The sequence below is a fragment of the Anguilla rostrata genome, chromosome 7 (genome assembly GCF_018555375.3).
Source record: "Anguilla rostrata isolate EN2019 chromosome 7, ASM1855537v3, whole genome shotgun sequence".
In the NCBI taxonomy this organism is placed as follows: Eukaryota; Metazoa; Chordata; class Actinopteri; order Anguilliformes; family Anguillidae; genus Anguilla; species Anguilla rostrata.
This window is the reverse complement of record NC_057939.1, coordinates 43,205,898-43,223,431: the sequence shown is the minus strand read 5'-3', so window position 1 is coordinate 43,223,431 and position 17,534 is coordinate 43,205,898. Positions and strand designations below refer to the sequence as shown.

The following is a 17,534-nucleotide window of genomic DNA, read 5'->3' as shown; positions in this document are numbered from 1 at the left end:
CCCATTCTGTGCTGCAGCCCAAACCTTGATTTTAATCAGAGCATTTGCATGATACTGAAATCCCATCTGCATTCAGATAAAATGGATACCTGCTGTTCTGTGTCAGCATGCATTCATTCATTCACAGTGTAGCGGAGGCACTCATAGCCATGCTTCCACTGCATTAGTGGTGCACATATCACAGTGCAGCACCATCTCTCCCTCACCAACAAGCTGCTCAAATACTGTCAATTTAGAAATTTAGTTTCAGTCAGATGTCGCAGATATAGTTGCTGTTGGAGCTAAATGCCAGAACTCTTCAATGGAGTTCAATGTGTTTGCTTTCACTGTTTGCTTGTCTTTCAAAAGTTACAATGTAACCAGCGTGGGGTTACATTGACAGCTGTCATTCATTTAAAGTTAGATCGGGTTACACAAACAAAGAGGCGGGGGATTGCTGCATTTCCTTTTGAACCCAAGTCGACCCCGCTCGCCTCCCAGCGCTGAGGGACAGTGGAGCAGCGAGCTGCAGATAGGATCAGATGAGATAACGGAACCGCTGGACGCCGTCTATCAACGACATATACTCCATTACACTGCGCTGAGGATATTTATGGTGAGTTTATCACAGCTGTTGTTAATGCACTATTATATTTTCCCATATATGTTTTGGAAGCTGTGTCTGACAGGTGCAACAAACTTGTTCATTCTTTTGGGGGGAGGGGAATGTGGGAACGTCGGATGTTTAAGACTATCCTTAACTATATGTGTATCACAGAATATTGGAAGTAGTATGAATATGTAGGCTACTATGGATACTACGCGTTATTAGATTTTTTTATATCTGCGCGGTACGTTTTAAATGCGTGAGCGCATAGCGCATTCGCGGTTTCAGAATGTAGCGGAGGTGCTGCTTTGACGTAGTGTCCTCATCGACATGACTGCGGGGAAGTAAATATGTTGAAGGTGCATTTTTTATTAGATTCGCTGTTGTTGAAAATTCTGCTTGTTTTTTTAGTTCGTTATTTAGGCTATAAGCTGTCTATATATCTGTTTGAATGTATCGCAGTCACAGATGTGAAACTGCAGTCAACAGAAGGCTTTGTCGAAGTATGTAAACAAACATCTGAGCAGCGTACTTATCGCAATAGACGACAATCGCTGTCAATTTTGTGACTGTCCAAATGAAATACGCATTTACATTTATGGCTGTTTTCTCCCACTGAAAGCACACAGTTCAGCGGCTTCTTCCGAACTTGAATATTTTCTAGGGAATTGTATGAGTAGTTCTCACAGAAAGTACGAATTATCTATAAATGCTCGTAAAAAAGCTAAATGTATCATGCCATAATGATTCAGTTCTCCAGAAGGAAACCGAATACTTGATATTATTACTCTAACCTAATGTATCAGTGAATATGACAATGGCAGAGAAACATCCAATTGAGACAGTGTTAATTCAGACTTTCTTATTCTGATAATCAAACTCATATTTCTCAATTATGTATTAAATATTGGCACATGCATGACAATTCTCACGGCTGGTCGACATGGGCAGGGAGGTTAAACTTTTCACATCTTCCACTCACTCTCCCTGTAATGCATTGTCCCCACACTTTCAATAAAGGCTGGTTTCTGAGAGAGCTCTTTCAGATGGACACACTGACTATTGTTTAAAGATATGAATGTATAACAGCTTGCTTCCACTGTGCTGAATTATAGTGCATGAATGTTTCAGAACATCGGTTATGTGCATCTAAAAGACACAGGAAGTGAAACTGTTTAGATAAATCAGTAATATAATGAATAATCTGCAGCTTGTGGGTGCCAGGCTTGTGTTGCAGTAATTAGCAGAATGGCTTGGGTTTGGGCACCAGTCCTGATGGCTACTGCATGTGTTTATACGCACCCACTTCTCACATTTCCTGTTTTGAGAGGATGGAAATGACAGTGCTGGGGTTTGCTGCGAGCTTGAATATTTTTCTCACTAGTGCAATGTAAACACAGGGAAACTTTCTGTTGGCCAACAGATGGCAAGCTTTGTAATTATGTGGTAGAAGGATGAAGGATTTGATTGACATTTTGCCAAGTTTATGTTTAGTATGATTTAAAATGATAAAAGTGCTGTTAAAATAACTCATCTGCAGATGAAGTAGCGAGAAGCTCACTCTGGAGGGAGAAACCGTAACCGCACCTCCGTAATGGTTCCTTGGTAAAGGCATCTTGGCAACGGTTCCTCGGTAAATGTGCCTCCGTAACGGCACTTCAGTAACGATGCGTCTATGATGATGCCTCAGTAATGGTTCCTTAGTAATGGGACCTCGTAATGGTTACTCAGTGAGTAAGGTCACCTCTGTAACAATGCCTCGGAAACTGTGCCTACGTAACATTGTGTTTTTCTGTACTTCTGTTTAATATTCTTTAGGAACACACAATACATTGACTCATGGTTGTGTCAGTTGCCAGATGATCACTGTTAATTAGTCCAGTTACCAGTGAAAGAGGAATTAGCTCCTTAGCATTGCATTTAGCTTTGATTACCACACTCTGTTCTAGGCTCCTGTATTTATGGAAATGTTTTAGGGAGGGTGGTACCATTTGTATTTCATACCTTCTTACTGCTGTGAGATACTGAGGGATAAAAACCACCCAGAGAAGGTCAGAATCTATCATTTGCAATGAAGGGGACCTGATCTGCCAGCATATGAAAAATGTGCCCAGGTTAAAGTAAATGTGGTTAAGAGGCTGTGATTACAGGAAGAAGATGAGCCCCTTTGATTTTTATTGGAACAGATTTTTGCAGGCATAGTGATTTATGTTTTAAAAATTATTTAGAGACTCTCTCTCTACTTTGAGGAATTTTCAGAGTGCTCTGGTTTGTGTAATTGGCTCCGTCAAGCCTGTTTTGACCTTTTGACCTTTGAGCTCGAAAGCACTGACATACGGAAGCTGGTAATGTGGTTTCTTTTTCTTTCAGAGGGAAAGATGTCTCGTCTGTACAAGGAAGACCATGACGACTGGTTGACCGTCTGTCTGAAATATCTTCTCTTTGTCTTTAACTTACTTTTCTGGGTGAGTTTCAAAAGCTTATGTTGAATGTCTGCCTAATTTGGGCTTCAGTTTGAAGCCATTAGCTCACAGGACTAGTGGGGACAGGGGTAGCGTAATTATGATCTGAAAGTACAGAGAAGAGTCCAGTAATGTTAGCAGAAAGAGAGGGGTATAGAACTGCAAACAACTATATCAAAATCTAGAAAGTCAAGTGGGTAAGGCCAATTTTAAACTGCCCATCGCCCAAATACCTCCAAATAGCCAATGATACCCCCAAATACACCAGAATACTCCAGTATACCTATAAACTTACCCTGTACCACTATATATTCCCAGGTATACAATCAACTCCCTAAAACTCCATATAACCCCCAATATACTCTCATACTCCCTAATAACCCCTTATATTGGTCTCACCAGAGGGCAATGGAAGGGTATGTTTTTGTTTTCCTCTTATTATATCGCTCATCAATGTGTGTGTGTGTGTGTGTGTGCATGTGTTTGTGTGTGTGTGTACAGGAGGAGGATTTTGTGTATAAATAGCTCGTTCTACAGAAGTGTAGCTCGTCATTAATTATTTATACTGAAAACACAGAGGCCTGCAGCACACAAGGCTTCCAGAGGGGGGCACTCTAGACTTTGAGTCCTGTTTGCTACACGCTGTTTGCTTCACGCTCCTACAAGAACACAATGAACCAGCTGTTGGACTGTGACATTGATTACTGGAACTGACCACTGTGGCTAAGTGCTTCGTAGGGCAATTATGCCAATGGCTTTTATCCAGATTGCTTTACTTTTGGATGCAGAACAGGTCAGAGGTCACACGCAAGGAATATTTATATATTTCCTGTTGATATTAAACCATGCAGTTAGCATCAGGGCTGTATCACAGCAAAACATCTACTCCAGCAGTGATGCATAGAAAACCAAAACGACAAAACAAAACACAGAAGATAAAAAATTAGGAGATTCTGCAATAGTAGGCAGCTGTGGGTCTGAGCAGGAGGGTAGGGGCCAGGGGGCAGTGTGGTGGAGGGGTCTTCACTAGCCCTGTGGAGTCTTAAGGTTTCATTAATCTTGACTGTTTGTTTGGAAAGAAATCAGTGTGTCTGATTGGTAGGGAAAATATTGTAGGGCTGGGACCCTTAGCATTAGCATGACCAGGTGGAGCTGGAGCCATTAGCATTAGTGTGATTTAGTGGGGGTGGAATCAATAGTGTTGGTGTGTGGGTGTGGCCTGGAACTGTTAGTGTTACAGTGATTGGGTGGGACTTGAGCCGTCACCATTCCCTTGATTGGTTGGGGCTGGAGTCATTGGCGTTAATCTGATTTGATGCGGCTGAATCTATTAGCGTTACCATGATTGGATGGGACTTGAGCACTTGGTGCTAGCATGATTGGATGAGGCTGGATCCATTTGCGCTACTGTGATTTGGTAATGCTGTGGCCATGTCTTCTCTCACCCTGCTTTCTAGTGATGTTTGCTCATTAGTTTTCTCTGAGTCGGGAATACGTCACAACTCAGCCATCTGACTCCTTCGCGTTCACGTGCCTCATGATTGGAAAATTGAAAGAAAGATCTGATTGATTATGTGCCTTATGTGTGACTGCGCGTCAGTTCCTTTTGGGCTGTTTACCTTCTAGGCAAGCACCTGACTAGCTAGTTATAGCAAGCAATCTTTGGCTATTTCAGGGAAATAAGTTGAATGCTTCAGTACTGTAGTTATCAAAGAATGTCTGTGTGTATTACATTTGTAGCTGTGGTTCACTTATGGCTTTATTGTATGAAATGTCTTACAGTCCATGCAGAATGTTGGCAAGAGTGTTGCATCATAGTTTGGTCAATTTGTGCTGCATATAGAATCACAATTTCCCCCACTTGATCATCTGATGTAATAAGGTGGACCTTCCAACACCACTTTAAATCAGGTTCCTTCTCTCTCCCCTCTCTCCGCCAGCTTGGTGGAGCTGCAGTGATGGCTGTTGGGATCTGGACGCTGGTGGATAAGAGTGACTACCTGAGCCTGCTGGAGTCCAGTGCCTTCGCCGTCTCTGCCTACATCCTCATCCTCGCTGGAGTCCTGGTCATGGTCACGGGATTCCTGGGCTGCTGCGCTGTGATCCGAGAACAAAGGAGCTGTCTGTCCATGGTGAGAGAGAGATGGGGAGAGAGAGACAGAGAGACTGAGAGAGAGTGAGAGAGACGGGGAGAGAAAGACAGAGACTGAGTGAGATAGATGGAAATAGAGGTGATCATGCTGTGTATTGGGTGCTGCTGTGGGTGAGAGAGTTGGTGTGCTGGTATATTTGGGTTAGACGGTGTTTGTGTGTTGTGTATATGTGTGGATGAGAGAGGGTTGGTGAATTGGGTATATCTGTGGGTGAGACAGAGTTGGTGTCTTGGGTATATCTGTTGGTGAGGCTGGGTTGGCGTGTTGGGTATCTGTGTGGGTGAGGCAGGGTTGGTGTGTTGGATATCTGTGTGTGTGAGACAGTGTTGGTGTGTTGGGTTTTCAGGGGTGACTGATGTCCTGAGGCTGACTGAGCATTGGTGAGGAACTGATGTTATCAGGATTTTTCAGTAAAGGCAACCTTGACTGACTCTCAAAACGTTAATGGAAAAGGCTGGATTGATGGAACCTGTGTGTGTGAAGTGGAGATAAGAACAGGAATGGCAGCATCACATGTCCCATATCCCCCCAAGAGAGAAGATGGGCTGCCAGATTGAGACACCAGGGGGCTGATGGAAGGGGGGTTTCAGTGAGTGAGCTTTATCTTCCTTCATCTTCTACAGATAAAGGGGGATTCTGATATGGAATGGATCTAGTTTTATTACTAAAAGAATAATTCAGATGCACAGATTGAGAAACGTGCCAAGGGCACATGGAGATCCGGTCCAAAAATAAGCTTGTATGGCAACCGCATCCTCTTCGTGGGGCCTGTAAGCTTTGTGCATATGGTTCCTGTGAAGTCAGATTTCATAACGCAAGTAGAATGAAGACCTCCACCTGCACGTGTGTGGTTTATAACCGGGCTCACGCCGGGGGGTTCCGGTAGCGCTCCCTGGCTCTGTGCTCTCTATGGTGAGAGTAGCACTATGGCAATTTGCCTGTCGGGATCATTTCATGACATCACTGCCGTCTAACATGACCGCCTACGGCCAAGCGACATCACTGGCAGCCATTTTACAGGCTCCTCGGGGCTTCGTTTGGAGTCCGAAAGATTTCCTGTGCAACATCTGTCCTGAAGCGGTTTAAAACGGTGTGAACTTCCCTGGGATCAAACTGTGTGCTCTGCTTCCCCGCAGTTCAGTTGAACTGAAAAGCAGAGAAGCGATTGCATTGCCTCTGATCCGCTTTACTGGCTGATGCAATTATCAGTTTCTGTTTGCATTGCCGAACATTTTCCGCTCACAGACCTGTAAAACCACGAAAGCCGCAACGGTCTGGTGATTCTGTGTGATGCTAAAAAACCTGGGCTTGAACCAAAAGGAAATTCAGTTGGGTAAAACTTTAATCACAGTGTCAGAGATTTATGTGGTTTGAGAGCACACACTTGAGACATGTCTACAACTAGGCCTTTGTAATTTATTAGGTGTTTATGCCGACTATCAGTTACTGAATTTTGCACAGCGTAGCGCAGGCTTGTGGAGTATTTTCAGGGTTGTTCTGCAACAGAAAACACATAAGCAGGAGAGGAAATGACTTTCTTATCAGAGGAAGATGAAGGTGCAGTTCATGGATGATTTATGGACTGATCCTGTGGATTATTTCAGAGACCTGTCACTGCACATCTCTTATCTGGATCCTTCCACAGTTACTCAGCGGTTTATGTGTGATGGGGGTGGGGGCAAAACACCAGAAAAAGACATCATAAACTACTGCTTGAGCAGGCAAGAGCAGTGTTGCATGTAAACAAAGCAGTATAGTATAATTGTTAGGCAACTGGGCTTCTGACCTAAATGTTGCAGGTTTGATTCCCAGGTAGGACACTGCGAGCAAGGTACAGTATACAGTATATCCAACTTTATAACAGGATACACTGGAAATTGTTGTGTCAGATTTTGATTGGTGGAGAGGTAGAATCTTGGTTGTGGCCCAACTGTAGTTTCATCTCTCCCAGAAATGTAAGAATGGGACATTTGTCACCATGACAACAATGAGCATGTATAATTTGTGAACCCCTGATTGTCACCTTGACAACAATAATCATGTATAATGCCTGAACCCCTCATTCTCACCATGACAACATTGAGCATGTATAATGCATAAACCCCTGATTTTCTCCTTGACAACAATGAGCATGTGCAATGTCTGAACCACTGTTTGTCACCATGACGACAATAAGCATGTATAATGCCTGAATCCCAGATTCATCTTCAGGAGGGTTTCTGTCAGACCCCCTCCTCATAGTTAAGCTCTGGCCTTTTCCACTGTGATAACTGAATTATTTCAGTGTAAAAATAGAACCTGCCTGTCCACACTACACCCTGTATCTTAGCACAGAGGCTAATTTACATGCACAGACTCTACAGTAACAGGCTTTTTGAAATCCACTGCATTACAGACTCACTGTGTGCATGGCTGTAGTGAGCATGCTCAGTGCGAGTACAGTGTGCATGGCTCCAGTGAGCATGCTCAGTGCGAGTACAGTGTGCATGGCTCCAGTGAGCATGCTCAGTGTGAGTGCAGTGCACATGGCTCCTGTGAGCATGCTGTGTGAGTGCAGTGTGCATGTCTCCAGTGAGCATGCTCAGTGTGAGTGCAGTGTGCATGTCTCCAGTGAGCATGCTCAGTGTGAGTGCAGTGATACTGACCACAACGGCGTACTCCAGCAGGACCAGCCCTACTCTCCTCAACTAACTAATTTACATACTGTACAGAGAAGAAAAATCTGTATCATATTTGTCAGCACTGTGTTTGCATCACACTTGTACCTGCAGGGTGTGTGTTCTGTACCTGCTGGTATCTACACCCTGTGTATGTCTGTATACAGTATCTACATCTGTAGGTCTGTATATATTTGTATGATTATAGGTCTGTTTGTCCTTACATCTAAGTGTGCAGGTCTGCATATATAGCGTGCTGTTCATGCAGAATTTAAGCTGCTCGGTTCCTCTGTTGCAGTACTTCTCCTGCCTGCTGCTTATCTTCCTGATTGAGCTTGTGGCCGGAGTCCTGGCATATGTATACTACCAACAGGTGAGTGTGTCATACACACACACACACCCACACACAAGCACACACACACACACACACACACACACACACACACATGCACGTACTGGCCCCCACACACCTCCCTTTTTATGTCTGTTCTCTGTTGGCAGTGAACAGGGAGCAGTAGACACTGCCTGTGTTACACACCTGAACACATTCACCCAAACTTGAGTGTGTTTGTTTGTGTGCATCTGTGTGTGTGTGTGCTTGCGTGTGTGCATGTCTGTGTCTCTCCCATTGGCTGAATGCTCTGTGCAGCTGAGTGAGGAGCTGAAACAGCATCTGAACCAGACGATGACAAGCAGCTATGCGCAGCAAGGCAAGGACTCCATCACGCAAGCTGTGGACAGGCTGCAGCAGGACGTAAGCACACCCCAGCCTTCCCTGTGTGTGACACACTTTAACCCCAGCCTTAGCTCTGTGTGATGCCCTGTATGATAACCCCAACCCCAAAGACCATTTTCCTTCGCTCAGGATCTCTCCTATTTCCTCTCCTGCTGCAGTTTAAGTGCTGTGGCAGCAACTCCTCCTCTGATTGGCTGCATAGCGTGTATGTGACCTCGCCTGAGGGTGGGGACAGGGTGGTGCCGGACAGCTGCTGCAAGACGCCCACCCCTGAGTGTGGCCAGAGAGACCACCCCTCCAACATCTACAAGGTGGAGGTAGGTCTCTATTTACACCTCCCTCAATCACTCCCATCATCTATGCCTCCTTCCATCTTCTTTACCTCTGTCCATCTTTCCATCTTCTACACCTCCCTCCGTTATTTACACTTCACTGCACTCCTCCATCTCTCATCTTGGATCTACCTGCCTGCAGACTCCATGTTGGCTGTACCTGCCTGTGGACTTTATGATGGCTCTATCTGTCATGCAGTCTTTATCCAGTTTTATACATGAATACAAGACTTTTAAAAAAATATCTCTTGTCATTTTTAAAACATCTTTTAACAATAAATTTAATTGCTGTTCAAATTGGTTAAACTGAAACCCTGCACATTCAGAATTAACAGATGGATTACATTCCAGCTCTGTGTAACTGAAGTCCCTTGCTAGGTTGATACAGTACCAGCAGTGAAAGTGTAATATCCCCATGGACGCTGTGAAACGTTGACTTGAGGTAGAACTGGTCAGCGTCATGAACGAGTGTGCTGTGGAATTGCACTCGGGGGTCTGGAGGGTGTTGTACAGATGCTGTTCTTAGCTCAGGTTTACACGGCCGATGGCCTCCCTTCGCCTCCAGCGAGGGCAGCCACAGCTCAGAAACTACATTTTTAAACTTCCTGCTGAAACTAATGGGGTAGTAAAAGCGGGCAACCTGTAAAGATGGATTTCCCTTCACAGACCCGTTGCTGGATGCAGACCTGGCTCTCTAATGACTTTTGTGACTGAAATGTTTCTGCCCGTATCTGATTTTTCATGGGCTGGAACAGAGCTGGAGGTGAGAGAGGATGCAGGAAAGGAAAGTGATTTGTGGGGCTGTTTAGACTCAGCGGGCGCTGGTGCCAGATGGTGCTGATGGAGGAAACTCTGTGTTTGAATAATGGGGCCTCCACACTTCCTGCGCCTCCTCTCTCTGTGTCTCCTCTCTCACCGCACCTCCTCACTCCCTGCACCTCCTCTCTCCCTGCACCTCCTTTCTCCCTGCCTTTCCTCTCTCACTGCACTCCTCACTCCCTCAGTCTCCTTTCTCACTGCTCCTCCTCCCTCCCTGCACCTCCTCTCTCCCTGCGCCTCCTTTCTCCCTGCCTTTCCTCTCTCACTGCACTTCCTCACTCCCTCAGTCTGCTTTCTCACTGCTCCTCCTCCCTCCCTGCACCTCCTCTCTCCCTGTGCCTCCTCTCTCAGTGCACCTCCTTTTAGTGCGCCTGGCAGTATTTCTTCAGTGTACATGCTAGTGATGTGCTTATCCTGATCGTCTCTCTCCTGAACAGGGCGGCTGCATCACCAAGCTGGAGCAGTATCTGGCCGATCACCTGCTCATCATCGGGGCGGTGGGGATCGGTGTGGCCTGTCTGCAGGTAAGCCCCCTCACCTGTACAGCTCACTTGAGGGATCACGAAACCCCACTCAGAACAGATACTCGAAGCTAAAGCACTGCCTGGCTGCTATCAATAAGCCTAATTCTGTGAGATCTCTAAAACTTAAGGCATATACATGTAATATTCCTTTTGTAATTTAGCTGTGTCAGTAAAGCAGTTCTTAACTCTGTCATTCAGGTAGAGCATGAATCATTATGAGACTCTTGGGGTATATGTTATAATTTTCTGATTTATTCCAAGAACTGAATTTAACGAGTCATTTCCCAGAATATAATGAGCAGAATTTCCTTTCAAAAGCGGTCCCCAGACAGCAGTTAGTGCAAGTGTCTGTCAGGTAACCCTCTGAAAAATAAGCCTTTGGGTTATTGTTATAGTGAACGTGGCTCTAATTTTCCAGGCTCAACATCTGCTCATGTAAAGATGTGGAGGTGTTTGTGATTGGCAGAGAATATTCCAGGGTTTCTATGGTTGACGGAGAGCCGCTCAGCTTATTTGTGCTTGATGGAGATTGGTCCAGATTTAACATGAACTCTGGCCATCATGCTTTCCCAACATTGCCTGGTAGCTCTTAGTATGAGCTTTGGGGCATAACAGTGGCATCATGGCTTGCAACTGGAACAAAACTTAAAATTTTGCAGGTTCTGCAAAGTACAAGATGCGGTGGCTTGGGGCCTGTATGATTTTCATTACTTTTGGAATGCATTCAGTAGAAAACTTTAATGAGATGTTTGACCTCTTTTCCAGAAGAGCCATATGACTTTCAGTTTTTTTGACAATCCCAATCAGTTTCGCACAAGATAGCCGTTATCTTTCTGTGGAGCCGTGTTTCACTCTTCTGTCCCCGCGCTTTAGAAAAAAAAACTTAAAATTACGGCTTTAGAACTAAATCATTAATCTTCCAAATTTTGTGCAGAAAGTTTCTTGGTTTCCTGAAAAATAGCTGTTGTTTCCTGTATGCCATAGATAGCGGTCATGGCGAATAAACGATGATGCCTTGGTGAGAGACTAACCCCTCATCAGGGCAGATGACTTTATACTCGAGGATTCTGGGTAGATTTGATGAACAGCCGTGTCACAGTTTGAAGGATAAACCCTGTAAATTACAGACTGAACCCTGAGCACTATTTGTCTTTATAAAAGGGCCATGTATGTGTTTTGGGAAGTCAGAATATTTTTTATGGTTAGGTCAGGTGACAGGTGACCTCATTTCATTTTAAACCTGGTTTAGTCAGGTGATGGGAGACCTCATTTTAAACCTGGTTTAGTCAGGTGGTGGGAGACCTCATTTTAAACTTGGTTTGGCCAGGTGTCTGGTGCCCTCATTTTAAACCTGGTTTAATGAGGTGACAGATGACCTCATTTTAGACCTGGTTTGGTCAGGTGACAGATGACCTCATTTTAAACTTAGTTCAAGCATTCCAGTTCCTTATTTATTTTACCTCTGTTTAAATTTAGCTGACTTGCATGTCTTTTCATAAGCTAACAATGTGCTCCCATTAATTTTAATTGCTTTTGCACATTACCTGGTTGGTTTAATTATAGTACTTCTCCAGCATTAGGGTAAAGGGTTGCGATAAAATGTGTTTGAACCTTTCGTTACTTCTGTAATGCGGTCAATAACCTTACCTGATGCTGTGCAGTTCTGTCTGAAAATGACAGGTTGCTACTTTATTTGCTCAACTATATTTTTGCACCTACACTGGATCCTTTCATTGCTCGCCACATGCTTTGTGAGGACACTAGAGAAGACTGATGTAGGGACTGGTGCAGACATCCTGCTTAGGAACTTTGCATCTGTGAATGAAAATTTTAGTGAGTGTAAAGAGACATCAGCTTTCCCAGCAGCCTCTTCCCCGGAGACCTGTAATAAAAAGCATGTTCGTTAAGTATTCCCTCTGGTTCAGATTCTTTATGCATGATATGTTTTGTGAGTGTGTGTGTGTGTGTGTGCATGTGTGTGCATGTAAGTAACTTGTGTTCCTTGTCGTCTGTTATATGTGTGATATATGTGTCTGTACTAAAGTCCAGAACAGATGCAGATGAGTTTGTATGAGTTATCTCTGTGTGTCTGTCATGTTTTCTCAAGCTGAGCTGCAGTTCTTGTCTTGTCCTAGGGTTGGCACTCTAACCTTTTCTTCTGTCCCACCTCTACAGCTGACTGGTGCTGTCCTGACTTCCTGTTTTATCTATGTGCTCTATAAAGAAGAGGAGGAGTTCTTCTCTGACGTGTGATTGGTTAGCTTCTGTTTGGTTCTGGGGTCCTGTACAGTAGGAGGGATTGGACAGGGTCTGAGAGGATGTGTGTGCGTGTGTGTGCATGTGCGTACGTGTGTGTGTTTGTGTTTGTGTGTGTGTATGTGTGTGTGTGTGAGTGTGTGTGTGAGAGAGAATTAGAGAGTGAGGGGGAAAGAAAAAGTGAGAGGGAAAGAAAAACCAAGAAGGTGGGTTTGGGCTTGTGCATGAAATGTGTATCTTGTGCTAACTGTGGCTAATGGCTAATGGCTAACAGCTAATGCAGCTTGACTCCAGAGGGAGAGTGCGAGTCTCCGCCCATATGCTGAGCTATGCATGGCTGCCCATCACCACGGAAGTCCCCTCCACCTCTTCTCATATCCCAGAAGGCTTTGTGTTCCCTTTGAGCACTGATAGTGAAGCTTTCACGGTCAGACACAGGTTGGCTGTGTACCTCAGGTTCAGTCTGATATAAATACACACTATCAGCTCCCCAGGCTTTCATTAGTGGAAGGAAAGCAGATCTTTCAGTTTTATTTCTGTTTGTTTTGGTCCTCATCCCCCCCAAGCCCGCCCAGCCCACACACTGCCTCCCAGAGTGAGTCAACACTGGAAATTTTTCCCTTGCTTTTGAAGTGGTAGTAGGTCTCTGAGACATCTGAAAAGTGTTCACATTTCTGTGAGACGACTGAACATTGTTCACATGGCTGTGGGATAGCTGAACATTATTCACGTCTGTGAGATGGCTGAACATTGTTCACATATGTCTGTGAGGCAGCTGAATATTGTCCAGGTCTCTGTGACACAGCTGAACATTATTCACATGTACGTGAGATAACTGAACAAACTTCACATATGTCTGTGAAATGGCTGAACATCCTTCACATGTTGTATGGGGTGGCTGAACACTGGTCACATATGTCTCTGAGACAGCTGAACATTATTCACTTTAGCAGGCCATCATACATTTTCAACTCTCTAGTCTTTAAGCTAAACAAACATCATGGAACCAAATACCAAAGAGAAACCTGTACCTAGTGTGACCTGTGTCTGTACCTGTGGAGTTCAGTATGACTCCTGTCTGTACCTGTGGAGTTCAGTGAGACTCCTGTCTTTACCTGTGGAGTTCAGTGAGACTCCTGCCTTTACCTGTGGAGTTTAGTGTGCCCCCTGTCTGTACCTGTGGAGTGCAGTGTGACTCCTGTCTGTACCTGTGGAGTGCAGTGTGACTCCTGTCTTTACCTGTGGAGTTCAGTATGACTTCAGTCTGTACCTGTGGAGGTCAGTATGACTTCTGTCTGTACTGTGGAGTTTAGTGTGCCCCCTGTCTCTACCTGTGGAGTTTAGTGTGCCCCCTGTCTGTACCTGTGGAGTGCAGTGTGACTCCTGTCTTTACCTGTGGAGTTCAGTATGACTTCAGTCTGTACCTGTGGAGGTCAGTATGACTTCTGTCTGTACTGTGGAGTTTAGTGTGCCCCCTGTCTCTACCTGTGGAGTTTAGTGTGCCCCCTGTCTGTACCTGTGGAGTGCAGTGTGACTCCTGTCTTTACCTGTGGAGTTCAGTATGACTTCAGTCTGTACCTGTGGAAGTCAGTATGACTTCTGTCTGTACTGTGGAGTTTAGTGTGCCCCCTGTCTCTACCTGTGGAGTGCAGTGTGACTCCTGTCTGTACCTGTGGAGTTCAGTGTGACTCCTGTCTTTATCTGTGGTGGAATGTTGAAGCTTAAGAAGAATCTGTTGTTGTGCGTTAATGCACAGATTGTACCCGTGCCTACTACTAACTGCAATGGGAGTCAGCCTCCATTGGCCACTGTCTCACATAAACCTACCGCTACACGGAAGCTAATTACTATAACTGTATAACTCTCTGATGCGGTGTGCTCTCTCTCTCTCTCTTTCTCTCATGACCTAATTAGAGCACCACAGGTATAACTAGTCCTACATCACTAGATCAGTAACTGTAAATGGTAAGCCCTCATGCTCTAAACCCACCCCCACCCTCTCACCCCCATCTCACAGTTTTCACCGCAGCACGTGTCATTGTGCCAGATGTGTCACTGTGCCAGATGTGTCACTCCACTCTTTCTTTGTGCTGTGTCTTTTGTAGATCTGCGGAATGATATTTACCTGCTGCTTGCACAGAAGAATTAAGCTGGATCCCTATTGAAGACTGGAGTACTCCCTAATGATGCCTCCCTAACCACTCTGTGCCCCCTACCCCCTAAGTCTGTCCACATCATCTCTCTGCCCCCTAACTCCACCCCCCTTCTCCTCTCTGCCGGCTAATCCTGACCCCCTACCCCCATCATCTCTCTGCCTCCACCCCTGCCTCCCTATCCCCTAACCCTAGCCTCATCCACTCACTGCCCCCTAACCCTGCCCCTACACCCTAACCCTACTCCCTATCCACTCTGTGCTCCCTAACCTGCCCCCCTACCCCCTAACCCCACCCCCTTCCCCTATCTGCCCCCTAACCCTGCCTCCCTACCCCCTAACCCTACCCTCATCCACTCTCTGCACCCTAACCGTGCCCTTACCCCCTAACCCTACTCCCTATCCACTCTGTGCTCCCTAACCTGCCCCCTACCCCCTACCCCTAACCCCACCCCCTTCCCCTCTCTGCCTCTTAACCCTGCCTCCCTACCCCCTAAGACTGCCCCTCTGCCCCCTCTGTGGATGGGCTCATGGGAACTCATGGTTCCTCAGGATGCTGCATTCAGCTGCTCTCATGCCCCGCTGTAATACTTTATGATGAAATATGAAATATGTCACATCCAGGCGGTCCCCCTCCAGTCCTGCATTAGGCCTGCCTCCTTTGGGAATCCTGTGCATTCTGGGTCACTGACAACACAATGTGAGCAGAGCTACTGACAACAATGTACCAGGGACACAGACTGCACTGCTCTGGAGAGTTCCTGTTTCCTGTGTGTGTGTGTGTGTGTGTGTGTGTGTGTGTTATGAGAGCATATAGAGCCGTTACACCTGTGTGATCTGTAGCAGTGTGACACAAACACAGAGAGGAGTAGAGGAGCAGTGTTTATTTGATGGGCGGGGCATTATTACTGTGTGTCTCTCATTGGCTTGTGACTTCAACACTTACGTTTAATTTGCATTTCTTTTTAAACTGAGAGTGTAAATCTTAAAATTCCCTTCAAAAAGCCATAGACATAGTTTTTTTTATTTTCCATCATAAAAAAGATTTTGGGTACATTGAGGAAAATAAATTCTGGACCAAGCTAATAGCCTTACTGCAGCAAACACCCCAATGTGTTGCCTGTCATGTCACGATTAATGATGTTGGCTGCAAAGTACAAAATGTAGACAGGGGGTACAGGAGACCCTGTTGTTATGGGCAGAGTTGTATAGAGGAGGTGGGGTTATAGACAAAGCTGTATGGAGGCAGTGGGGCTATTGATAGGGCTGTATGGAGGGGTAGGGTTATGGAGAGAGCTGTATGTAGTGGGTGGGGTTATGGGCAGAGTTGTATTTAGGAGGTGGAATTATGGATGGAGCTATATGGAGGTGGGGTTATGGAGGCTGTATGGAGGGGGTGGGGTTATGGACAGGGCTGTATGGAGGAGGTGGGGCTATGGGCAGAGCTGTATGGAGGGGGTGGGGTTGTGGATAGAGCTGTCTGGTGGGGGTGGGGTTATGGGTGGAGCTGTATGGAGAGGGGCTGCTCCACTCTGTTGCTACTGTTAGTGTCAGTGCTTTTTGTGTCAGTGCTGCTTGTGTCCTGCCTTGTGTCAGTTTTCTCCCCTGAGAACAGAGGGTTAAATTAGTCCTTTAAGTTTCTCACAAAGCACTAATTGACAAGTTAATTTAGCAGGTTTTTTTACTGCAACTAATGATAGCACTAGTGTGTAAATGAGTGTGAAAGTGTGTCATAGTTTGTTGGGTGAATACAATTTGAGTAGAACATTCCTAAGAGTTTCCTAATATTTCTTAAATGGGACATAGAAAATCATCTTGAGACCAAACAATATCTCATAATCATATAGGATTATCCTGTGCCCAGTGTTGGAACAGCTGCTACACGTCTTCCCAAATGCTGCTATGTGGACTAAAGTTTAAACACTTTATTTCTGCAGTCATGGTTTATGAATGACCAATCTACTGTACTATTCTTTTCTCACCAGTCTGCTATTAACGTAATTCTTTCAGTTGTCTGTTTTCGTTTGTAAAAGTTGTCAGTCCAATATGAAATGGGTAGGGCTTTGGAGATGAGGAAGTGAGAAGGGAGAAAGGAACTGAGTTTAATAAACAAAGTGTAATTATTAAATTTAGAAAACATGTCAGTCTATTTAAGCTAGCTGCTAATTCAGTCAGGTGAAATAAATACTAGGGTATATACTGTGTATTCATTTAAATTATGTCTAATATGTAGTGAGTTCAGTATTGTGTGCTGCAGCATCTGCATTATAATTTTGAATTGGAAGCAAATGTTATGGCATACAGTATTTCTGTAGATGTGTATGTGCTCATAGATGTGTATGTGCTCACGGATGTGTTCATCTCTCTTATTTGCATCAAAATAATTTAATCTGACTTGTACAACATTGTTTCATTGTTTAAAAAAGTCTGAAGTTTTAAAAAATGTATGCTGTTCTGAAGTACTTCTTGCCTTAATGCCTTAATGTGGCCTTTTCCCCTGAAGTACGAAAGCATTGCACACCTGATGTAATGCTGAGCTTTGGAGCAATTATGCAGCCTTTGTATTTGTTCCAGATGTAGAATGAGAATGTGATATGCAAACAACTCAAAGATTTTGCAGAACTCAATAAATCTAACTATATTTTAAGAATAACCTGTCGTCTTTCTTAAATAGTAGTTCCCACTGTAAACAGCATAATTAGTGACATTTACACCTGTGCATTGTCATTACTATTAACTATACATTTAAACCTAAGCATTCTCACAATGTGCAGCAGTACCTTGAATACATCTTAACTGCTCACTCACAGTCTTCATCATTGCTTTATTACCTGCAATTCAGGAAAGATCACGAGCG

The 17,534-nt window shown here is 44.8% G+C and overlaps 1 protein-coding gene across 5 annotated transcripts; it reads left to right on the top strand.

Annotated features, from left to right (window-relative positions):
• Positions 1-401: 401 nt before the first annotated feature.
• Positions 402-15,838, top strand: tspan11 (tetraspanin 11). Of its 5 annotated transcripts, XM_064344490.1 has the most exons (9): positions 402-595; positions 2,957-3,051; positions 4,989-5,180; positions 8,157-8,231; positions 8,508-8,612; positions 8,753-8,911; positions 10,183-10,269; positions 12,445-12,525; positions 14,631-15,838. In XM_064344490.1, exons 2-8 carry the CDS (start codon positions 2,965-2,967, stop codon positions 12,520-12,522), a joined length of 783 nt encoding a protein of 260 aa, XP_064200560.1. In that variant the 5' UTR covers positions 402-595; positions 2,957-2,964; the 3' UTR covers positions 12,523-12,525; positions 14,631-15,838. The 5 variants fall into 5 exon arrangements, with proteins under 5 accessions (XP_064200560.1, XP_064200561.1, XP_064200563.1 ...); XM_064344491.1 differs by lacking the exon at positions 12,445-12,525 and having other exon boundaries at positions 412-595; XM_064344493.1 differs by lacking the exons at positions 402-595; positions 2,957-3,051 and adding an exon at positions 4,346-4,465.
• The last annotated feature ends 1,696 nt before the right edge of the window (positions 15,839-17,534 follow it).